General features: G+C 37.1%; 1 protein-coding gene across 1 annotated transcript in view; it reads right to left on the reverse strand.

The window, feature by feature from the left end:
- Positions 1-544: 544 nt before the first annotated feature.
- Positions 545-11,419, reverse strand: part of MED13 (mediator complex subunit 13) — a 132,187-nt gene continuing 121,312 nt past the window's right edge. The window contains exons 28-30 of the mRNA XM_011953658.1: positions 9,959-10,132; positions 4,879-4,979; positions 545-4,562 (exon numbers count right to left, since the gene is read on the reverse strand). Coding sequence (XP_011809048.1) covers positions 4,430-4,562; positions 4,879-4,979; positions 9,959-10,132 — 408 coding nt within the window. The 3' untranslated portion in view covers positions 545-4,429. The remainder of the gene's footprint in view (positions 4,563-4,878; positions 4,980-9,958; positions 10,133-11,419) is intronic.

Consider the following 11,419-nt stretch of genomic DNA (forward strand, 5'->3'; position numbering starts at 1 on the left):
ATCGTGCTTAATTAAAGATCTGTCAGACAGAAAATAACTGAGGATAGGCAGTTCAAACAACATACAACTCCTTTTAAAGGATAATTTTAAAAATTTTTGTAGCACAAACTATTTCAAAATGATCACAATAATTTTGAGGTATGTCCTTACTTGGCTTAAGTCTGGACAAAAATATTTTAAATGTGTGCTTACAGAACATGGGCAGAGCTATTTTTGATGGATTACTCACTTCTGAACATTATTCTTATGATCAAATAAAAACAGGATACAGCTAAGCTTTAAATATTTGAAGGTAGCTTGTTTGGACTCGACAATACCTAATTGGCCAGCCTACAAGGAATTGGTAGGTATAAAATATACAATTATTCTACATACTGTACATTTTTATGTGATTAAAATCCTTTTTAAAATACTTCAGAGAAATTAAAAGACCATTAATCAGTTTCGAGGCTGTCCCTTTCCATTTATAATGATACAAAAATATTGCTACTAATTTTGCACAAATTTAATATGGAAATATTTTCAACAGAATAAGACACAACAATGAAGGCTTCATGAATAATTTATTCCATTTGAAGTTTTCTTTTTTGTTTTTTTTTTTTTTTTAAAAAGTATAAACCTTTTCATTTCCTCAATCACAATTTGTACAACTCAGTGTTATGGCATTCGGCAGCAATAGTGTTTGTTCCTTATTCTCTTTTTGTCACGTTAAAAAGAAAAGCAATTGGACCATATTAAATGTCACTGCTAAACAACAACTTTAAAACGCCCCTTCATAAAGTGACCAAGCTATTTTGAGAGGGTTGATGCTGACATGTCCAGTAATGACGTTACAATTTGTAGCTTAAACTCAGTAACTTTAAGGTCCACATATCCAGTTTACTTTGAAAACTAAAGCTGTTTTAAAACTTCATGAATACATCAACCTGAGGAGTATTTTAGGTCCCAAATCCAGTTTTTAAATTTATACTCCACAAAAAAGAAAATACATACATAAAAATTTAAACCACAGTTCTGGGCCCATTAAAATAACAAAAAAAAAAAAAGAAAAAAAACCCCAAAAAGTTAAGATTTCCAGCTCATTTTTGGAGGGGTGGGACAAAATAAGAATGTATATTAAAAACATTTTTCCTTAATTCAGACGAACTAAAATCTTAAGAGGAAACCCAGACCAAAATATTACTCATGCAACATTAAGTGTATTAACTGATTGATATGCAATGCCATAGTGGATGAATAGCAAATTATATGATGCAATAGCATTTAAAAACTTTTTAATCTATTCAATTTGAACATTTTAAATAATGCAACATAGTATTCTGATATTACAGTATTAACATAGTGCTTGATTAAAGATCTGCAAATCTTTGTAGTAACACATTAAGTTAAAAAATTACCTCCAGAAGGTAAGTATGAAGACGAAAGGAGAATATTTTAATACAGTAATCTGTGCCATACTGACAATTGAGTACGAATACAGCTGAGGATAGTTGACTAAGTAGTAAGAGCTTAATTTTAGTGGTTTAAGAAAAGTTTAGAAATATTTAAAAATTACAGCTACTTTAAAATTTAAGGATTACATATAAGTACACTTGGTGGCCTTCTGGCCAAACAATAAGGTGTACAGAAATTTATTCATACAGTGTTAATTCACAGTCCTGATAACTGAATGGCTTGCATAAGAAAGGTATGGCTAGATGTTTCTCACTGGCTGGAAGCAGACATTATATAACTAATCTTTTTAAATGACAAAATACTGAACTTCCACCCTGCTTAATAATCATGGATAACTGCACAAAAAAAAGATGTTAGCACTGTAACAAAGAAGTCAAGGTGTTGGTAATCCACTGCTAAAAAGCATAATATTTTGCTTACCTATTTAAAGAAAACTACCCATACTTGTCTGTGACAGTACATTAGTAAGTCAAATCCATCATCCTGTATGAGGCTTAATTTCTCAAATAAGTCTACTGAGCTTTTCTAATGATTATTTAATAACTTTCTATTGAGTGTGAGTGGATATATGAAGGGAAGAAAAAAAATCTTATCAATAAATATTGTATATTTGGGAACTATTCCCTGATTCCCAAATAAAAAATAATGGTATACTGGGTTCCCTCCTTATGGCTCCACATTAAATAATCTGTCAGGGAATAATTTTAAATCTACTTCCAAACTGAGGTGTGGTTACCACAGGTTAGTGATTTTAAACAACTGAGAATATAACTTTTATTTTGTAAAGTCACTATTAAGTATATAAAAAGGATACTCTTTTTATGGAAATTCCAAATAAGCGTATTTTCCTTCAAATCTCAGACAAGTTTTTTTTTTTTTTTTTTTAAAGAAAGTACAGAACAAAACATACCAAAATAATGTGTGGTGTCTTAGCATAATTTAAAAACAAATGCAGAGAGGTGATCTTTAAATTTAATATCAAAATATGCTGACCATTGGAATTGCATTATAGTTTTGAAGAAATGATTGAAAACCTTTGTCATCAATTGTGTTTGCTTCATAGAAAAAACAAGACTTGCTAATGTTTTCATATACACAATCTGAAGAAGTTATATCGTTCATAAGAAAGTGATATTTAATTCTAAGCATAGAGTATTCACAAAACAAGTTTCAGTAAAAAAAAAAAACCAAAAAACCAAAAAAAACCTACTGAAGTAGAGTTTTGCAAATACAACTGATTTTGTCCTTGTAGATAATTAGTGAACGTACAAATAGAAATTTTGCTAGACTGCTTCCAAGAAAGATAGGTAGACTCGGCGACTGTGAATTCAAGTCAGCAATGCAGGTAGGAGGCGAACTTGGGCTCTTTTGTGAGCAGCACTGTAGAAAGGATTTTTCAAGGGGGTACACCCTGCATAAAAGCAGTTATCTTGGCATGTGCAAACAAGAAGGGGGAAAGTTGTATTGAAGGAGGGGTGAATTAAAGTCCCTAAAATTCAAGTCCCTTCTTTAGGGAGGTGTGAACCTCCTTGGCATATGCCCTACCTTAATCTGAGCTGTGTTATAGAAAAGTACAGACTCTGGTGTTTGGGACTGACATCTCCAAACCAAGAAAATTAAATAAATAAAAAAGGTAAGGGAAGTTTAGAAAATGGTTCTTTCACTAGTGGAATAGAGTCTGAATACCAGAATTCACTGAGAATCTATTTACACCACAGTTTGATTGCGCGCACACACACACACACACCCATACATATGCATACTCTCACATACATTCCCAATCTTTAATTTAAAAAAAAGTCAAACAATCAAGAGTGACTGCTTGTAAAATAATTTGTAAAATGCCTAGAGCTGGGCTAAATTTCAACCTTATAGCAGATCCTGAAAATAAATTTCATAATAATATTCCCATGCCTAAATGTGCCACTATTAAAACTGAAAAAAATTTAAGCATGTAACATTAAACACCAAAATTAGTTTAAGCATTCAGTAGCAAATGGTTTTTCTTGTAAAACTAAGTTTCTTGCACTGGAAATGGCCTGAAATATTAGTCATAGCCCTAAACCATAGTACAAAATATAACTGAAGAATTTTCATTTTATTCTAAGTTAAACCACCTAACAATACCACTTGTATATTGCCATCATGTTATTCTGTAAAGATGTGATATATAAAATGCTGTAAGACCTGGTACCTTTTCAATTTATAAACACAGTGAACTTCATTACTGTACATGTACTCTGCAACTACAGCTTAGCTGTAAATCCTCCACACACAATGGTATGGACATTATTCCCCCTCTATCCCCGTTAAACTGTACATCGAGACAATACAAATTTACTGTCCCACCCACCCCCTTACAAAAAAATAATACTCTAAAAGCAACCCTACTGCAACTTTTTAATTAAGACGATTACATATATTTTAGACCAATTGCTTTAAAGCAAGAAGGCAGTATAAACCTTCTAGGAAAATTTTTATAAAAGAGGTTAAGAAATATAAGACAATTTATACATTTAAAAACTTACAATAAATAAGAGAAGAGATGCAGGCATTTTTGAATACTAGATACTATAATCCAATACAAGAACATCTTCATGTTCTGAAGCCATATGTTGAAATTCATTGTTCCTCATGTTTCCTCTCCATGCTTTTAATATTCATTTAACATGACTGGGTACTATGGCTCATTACTTTTCACAAATACTGTGACTGGAAAAAAAGGTTAATTTTGCTACGAAAATGTTATAATACGTTTTGTATGATCAGTCATCATCCTAAAGAGTTCAGTAGAGTCAATGAAAAATAGCAGGGTTATAGCCCCTCCCCCCAAGTCAAAACAATATTTGCTGAAGTAATAAGAATTAGACCCCATCACAAATAACTTTCACTGAGAAGATAATTGTAACTTAATCCTGCAGCGAAATATCCATTTTTCCGTGTTCTTTTCTTGCACAGTTCCATCAAATGAAGATCACAGCATATTCATAATAAAGTTATATAACTGATTCAGCACCACAAAATGAATTGGGAGACATGAGCGTCTGTCCTGGATTGCAGGGTCACAGGTTAGCCAGGAGAGTGCATTGTACTGTTCCAAAACAAACCTGAAAAGTAAATAAACTGCATAAGTCATGTATTTATTTCCAATCTAGGTTTTGGAAGCAGTTTTCAATTATGGCATTTAAGACTCAAAGTCACCTTAAAAAAGAGTGCAACAGAGAGTCCCTGGGGGGAAAGAAGTAATTTCCATAAAAATTATCCTCAAAAGTAGATTACTCATGTTAGAATAGCAGTGCTTATTTAGAGATCCAGTGGTATACAACTGTGAATTCTTGCCAAAAATGAGAAAAATATATAAGAATCAACATTATATTCTTTTAAAGTTGCAGTGACAAATTGTTAAGGGTAAAAGACTTGTACCTGAGGACATCTGAAGTCTGATTTGAGTCAAGTGGGTGGGAGTGTTTACTGTGAAGCAGCTCGTCAGATTGCACTGAAGGCACGTGGAGGTGCAAAGAGGCCTAAGAAGGTAACAGGTAATCAATCAGTCAGCCAAACAGAAAATAATCTGCTAATTAGTTTTACCTTATTCTCCCAGTGTATCTTCTAAAATGATTAAATACATTTTAGTCCTATGTTATGAATGAAAGCCACTATAAAAATGCTTGTTTTAATTCATTATAGACATTTTTTGTTTTTTAAGTAGGGGCAGGTTCTTGTTCTGTTCACCAGGCTGGTCTTGAACTCCTGGTCTCAAACAATTCTCCTGCCTTGGCCTCCCAAAGTGCTGGGATTATATGCATGAGCCATTGCACCTAGCCAGAAGTGATTTTTAGGTGCAAAACTTATTTTGAATCTATTTTCTTTTCTTTACCTTTATTGTTTTTGAGACCATACAATAATCCTTAGAAAAAGAATTTCTAATTATCTGCTAAGTCTAATTTGCCTAGATGTGCAACGTAAATGTTTAAGGAGGCACTAAATTGAGTAAACCTGAGTAGTCTGTCCCTAAGGTATACGACACCCTTTATGACTACGCAGACATTTTAAGTCTAGCACTGAAAAAAGTAACAGGTGTAAGCATAAGCAAATAGTTTGGTTACAGCACAATAAACCTTAAACAAAGCTATCTTGGGTTGAACTGAGAACACCCTAAGTAATATGGTGCACAGATGCCTGCTTTGCCCACTCAATTTCATAACAGAGGATTAGTAAAAACTGGCACACTCATTTAGATACGGCAATGAATAGTGGCAGAAAGGAATGAGCTACTCCACACTCCAATTAAATGAGTCATTCATTTTGTTTATAAGTCAATATATGTAAGTCAATATAGTATTAAAAAGCTATGACAAAACAATGGTGATGTTCACTGCAGTAACTCTTCATAGATCTCATTCTGTATACTGTAAAAGGTACTATTTTATATTTAGGTGCTCTCTCATCTGCAACTGCAATATATGTAGAAACTCGTGCAGTATATTTAGGATATAACCAAAGATGTCTATGTTTGAACTGTCTACAAACTCTTGATTTATGGAGGTATAAGCAAGTCTCACACTGCAAATCACTACAAATTTTTAAAATGTAATTAGTACCAGTACTCTATTCCTATGATAAAAAGGAATCTAGCTAACAACCCGCTATATTTCCAAGCAAAGAGAAACAAACCAGGTGGCTTTACTGCCTACAGTATAAAACTGAGATATATGAAAAAAAAAGTGAATGAAACTTATAGTAAATTATGCTTTAGATGGTAGTTCATAACCAGAAGTCCTAATCTTGTTACAATGTATCTAAGAGTGAGTAGGAAAGGCTCTAGATAGTCCCTTGGACTTTCTGTAAAGTTGTGTTTCCTGAAACACATCCCCTGAAACACTAAGGTAATAAACTATTAACAGGTGTTAAATAATCCTTTCCTTGTGTATTAATAAGTTTGGGAAATGCTAGGTAAACTATCTTATTTACCTCTGTTTTTCAGAGACTTTATGTGCATACATGTATTATGACTAGAAAAGAGGACAGATAGCATGTGTAGCACCCTCCCAAAGGACCACAAAAAACCCTTTGTTCTGTGGAGACACCACAGACTACTAGTATATAGAAAATCCCTTGAGAATATGTTATTTATTTTTTATTTATTTAATTTATTTTTTATTGAGATGGAGTCTCGCTCTGTTGCCCAGGCTGGAGTGCAGTGGTGCGATCTCAGCTCACTGCAAGCTCCGCCCCCCGGGTTAACGCCATTCTCCTGCCTCAGCCTCCCAAGGAACTGGGACTACAGGCGCCCACCACCGCTCCCGGCTAATCCCGGGGTTTCAGTGTTTGCCAGGATGGTCTCCATCTCCTGACCTTGTAATCTGCCTGCCCTGGCCTCCCAAAGTGCTGGGATTACAGGCGTGAGCCACCGCGCCCGGCCGAGAATATGTTCTTGTAATGAGATCTTTATAGACCACTGCACAACTACTGGAAGAGGAAGAAATGTCATATGACAAAGCTATTACTTGACACCCTTTAAATATATTATCTCATTAATAATCAATTCAGATCATCAGCTGTTGTATTCTTTATAAATGTGGTACAGAAGTCCACTGTTTAATCTCAAATGTCATTGAGTCAATGGATGTGATCCAAAGATATCAAGATTTAATAGCAACAAGAAGAAACCTATTGGTCTAGTACCCACTAAAATACATCCCTAAGAAACCAAAGCATACATACAATCCAACTTCTACTCCAACAGGTAAAAATAACTTAGCATGTGTGTATGTATACATGTATGTATTGACTGACTGAGACAGAGTCTCGCTCTGTCACCCAGGCTGGAGTGCAGTGGTGCGATAGCTCACTGCAACCTCCACCTCCCAGATTCAAGCAATTCTCCTGCCTCAGCCTCCCTAGTGGCTGCGATTATAGGCACCTGCCACCATGCCTGGCTACTTTTTTTTTATTTTTAGTAGAGGCAGGTTTCATCATGTTGGCCAGGTTGGTCTCAAACTCGTGACCTCAGATGAGCTCCCCGCCTCAGCCGCCTGAAGTGCTGGGATTATAGGCGTGAGCCATTGCACCTGGCCCAGTTAGCAAGTATTTATTTATTTTTTATTTTTTTTTTTGAGACAGAGTCTTGCTCTGTCGCCCGGGCTGGAGTGCAGTGGCCAGATCTCAGCTCACTGCAAGCTCCGCCTCCCGGGTTTACGCCATTCTCCTGCCTCAGCCTCCGGAGAAGCTGGGACTACAGGCGCCCGCCACCTCGCCCGGCTAGTTTTTTGTATTTTTAGTAGAAACGGGGTTTCACCGTGTTAGCCGGGATGGTCTCGATCTCCTGACCTCGTGATCCGCCCGTCTCAGCCTCCCAAAGTGCTGGGATTACAGGCTTGAGCCACCGCGCCCGGCTGTATTTATTTATTTTTATTATCTTTTTTGAGATGGAGTTTAGCTCTTGTTGCCCAGGCTGGAGTGCAATGGCGTGATCTTGGCTCACTGCAACCTCTGCCTCCTGAGTTCAAGCGATTCTCCTGCCTCAGCCTCCAGAGTAGCTGGGATTACAGGCATGCACTGCCACTCCCAGTTAATTTTGTATTTTTAGTAGAAACAAGGTTTCTCCACGTTGGTCAGGCTGGTCTCGAACTCCCGACCTCAGGTGATCTGCCTGCCTCAGCCTCCCAAAGTGCTGGGTTTACAGGTGTGAGCCACCGTGCCCGGCAGCAAGTATTTAAATTAGCATGATTTGGTGATTAAACACAGTCAACTTCTGGTGGGTTTACATAAGAATAAGTGAGTCACATCTAAATTTGTTATTCTGGAACAATAATACCAGCAGCAGTAATAAATTCTGCATACGGCTTTTATATCTCATTTTGTGACTTATCTCCACACTTCACATTACATTGCTTACTAACAAATTTGGTTTTGTTTTTTTGAGAGAGGGTCTCCTGTCACACAGCTGGAGTACCGTGGCATGATCATGGCTCACTACAGCCTCAACCTCCCGTGTCAACTTCCTGTGCTCATGCGATCCTCCCTCCTGCCTCAGCTTCTCATGTTACTAGGACTACAGGCACGTGCCACCATGCCTAATATTAACAATTTTTTAGAGAGACAAACTTTCACTATGTTGTCCAGGCTGATCATGAACTCCTGGCCTCAAGCGATTCTCCTGCCTCAACCACCCAAAGTGCTCGGATTATAGGTGTGAATCACTGTGCCCAGCCTGAGTTTGTTGTAATAAATCACTATGAATCTGAGAGTCTCATTACTGTATTTAAAAACCACTCAGTTTTAACACAGTAATCTATACACAGCTAGAAAAACTTTTTTAAGTAGTAAATGAAACTAAAAATCAAGTATTACAAAGATTATAATTTTTTTTTTTTTGAGACAGAGTCTCGCTCTGTCACCCAGGCTGGAGTGCAGTGGCATGATCTCGGCTCACTGCAACCTCTACCTCCCAGATTCAAGTGATTCTCCTGCCTCAGCCTCCCAAGTAGCTGGGACTACAGGCACATGCCACCACGCCTGGCTAATTTCTTGTCGTTTTAGTAGAAACGGGGGTCTCACCATGTTGGCCAGGCTGGTCTTGAACTGCTGACCTCGTGATCCACCCGCCTCAGCCTCCCAAAGTGCTGGGATTACAGGCATGAGCCACCATGCCCAGCCCAAGATTATAAATCTTTTATTCCCCAAAATAATGTAGCATAACAGCAGTACAGTATGATGTAATTCAAAGAATAACATAATAATCATTAAAAGACCCAGGTTTCAGTCTTGAGTCTATTACCAATTATGACTTTAAACAGGTGAGTTTTTCTGAACTTAAATATGCTCACCTATAAAATGAGAAGGTTAGACTAGAGGTAACATAAAGTTTCTCTCAGCTCTAAATTTACGTATGTGCAGTCAGAACAGACTGAGTATCCCCAATCTGAAAAATTCCAAAAGTGGAAACACTTCTGGTCCTAAGCATTTCGAATAAGGGATACTCAATCTACACTAACAACAAGGATCCTAGGAGTTTGACTTAAGAATAAAGTTCTAAAAATATAAATTTAAAAACTAGTTTTTTTTCTTTTTTTTTGAGACAGAGTCTCACAGTGTGTGGCCAACGCTGGAATGAAGTGGTACGATCTCAGCTCACTGCGACCTCTGCCTCCCAGGTTCAAGCGATTCTCTTGCCTTAGCCTCCTGAATAGCTGGGACTACAGGCACCCGCCACCACACCTGGCTAATTTTTGTATTTTTAGTAGAGAGGAGGTTTCGCCATGTTGGCCAGGCTAGTCTCAAACTCCTGACCTCATGTAATCTGCCTGCCTCGGCCTCCTGAAGTGCTGGGATTACAGGCGTGAGCCACCACGCCTTCGTGATCTTGTTTAAAGAGTCACACATGGCAATTCATTTAAGAACTTAGACAAGCTATTAAGACTTAAAAAAGCCACTTCCAGATTTCTCAGGACTTAGGCTGTCAATTAGAATTATTTAGGAACTGGGACAGAAATGGCAATACCTTAAGAAAAAGGGGACACTGATATTGTGCTTGAGGACATGCTGACCAGAACCAGTCAGGTAATGGACCTGCTTTGGCAGTTGATACAAAGTAACCAAGGGCCAATGGTTGCTGAAGAATATTAGGTACTTCCTCATGAGGTTCTGTTGAAAGTAGCCGATCAGTACTCTGACCCTTAAAAAAGACAAAATTAGAAGTATATTATTAGTTAACTCAAATATAGCTAAGTACCAGATACAAACACAGAATGGCTTATAGCAATCAGTCTCATTATCTTATGACATCAATTTAACAAAATACTGAAGGATATTGAAAAAAACCAGTTTCTACGTACTTAGGAGTATTTATAAGTAAAAGCATTAATAGAACATATTTTAAGAATTGCATTAAATGAATATGCCAGCTGTTTAATAAGTCTGTATTATTATGCCAAGCTCACAGGAAAGTGTGTAAACCTTCACAGATGAGTAAAACATACAAAATTTTCAATGACATCTTTAAGTTACTTGCTAATATTCCTTTAAGCCCTGAAAACCACACCCCAATTCAAAAGGTGGATTCAATTTAGCTTTGTTAATCTAGCACTATCTATAAAATGCAGTTAATACTGTTGTGAAAATTATTATGGCAACATGAAGGGACAACTACTAAGTCACATTCATATCCTTTGGATTAATGTATTTCTTGGTATTTAAGGAAACAGACAAAAGAAAAATAATATGCATGAAAATGTTCATTACATCATTATCTATAATAGAAAAAAAACCTGGCCGGGTGCGGTGGCTCAAGCCTGTAATCCCAGCACTTTGGGAGGCCGAGACGGGCGGATCATGAGGTCAGGAGATCGAGACCATCCTGGCTATGAAACCCCGTCTCTACTAAAAAATACAAAAAACTAGCTGGGCGAGATGGCAGGCGCCTGTAGTCCCAGCTACTCGGGAGGCTGAGGTAGGAGAATGGCGTAAACCCGGGAGGCGGAGCTTGCAGTGAGCTGAGGTCTGGCCACTGCACTCCAGCCTGGGCGACAGAGCGAGACTCCGTCTCAAAAAAAAAAAAAAAAAAAAAAAAAAAAACAAACCTTACATGTCCAATATTTTGGGAAGGACACAAATTACGGCATAACAAAAATGCAACATTAAAAAGCTGATTATACTTATTGAAAATTGCAATATAAACCTATGTGGAAGGATGGTAATTTGCTTAAAAGTAAAAATGGTTTTATTAAGGTGGTGGGATTACTGGTGCTTTTTGTTGTATTTATTTCTTATCTAATTTCTCTGCAGTTACAAAAAGGAGGAAGGAATGCAAAGTAAGATTGGAAAAAGATCCTTCCCTACTTTAAAAGGGTAAATTTTAAACCTATGCATATTGGCCGGGCGCGGTGGCTCAAGCCTGTAATCCCAGCACTTTGGGAGGCCGAGACGGGTGGATCACGAGGTCATGAGATCAAGACCATCCTGG

This window comes from Colobus angolensis, unplaced genomic scaffold, assembly GCF_000951035.1.
Source record: "Colobus angolensis palliatus isolate OR3802 unplaced genomic scaffold, Cang.pa_1.0 Scaffold37, whole genome shotgun sequence".
Taxonomy (NCBI): Eukaryota; Metazoa; Chordata; class Mammalia; order Primates; family Cercopithecidae; genus Colobus; species Colobus angolensis.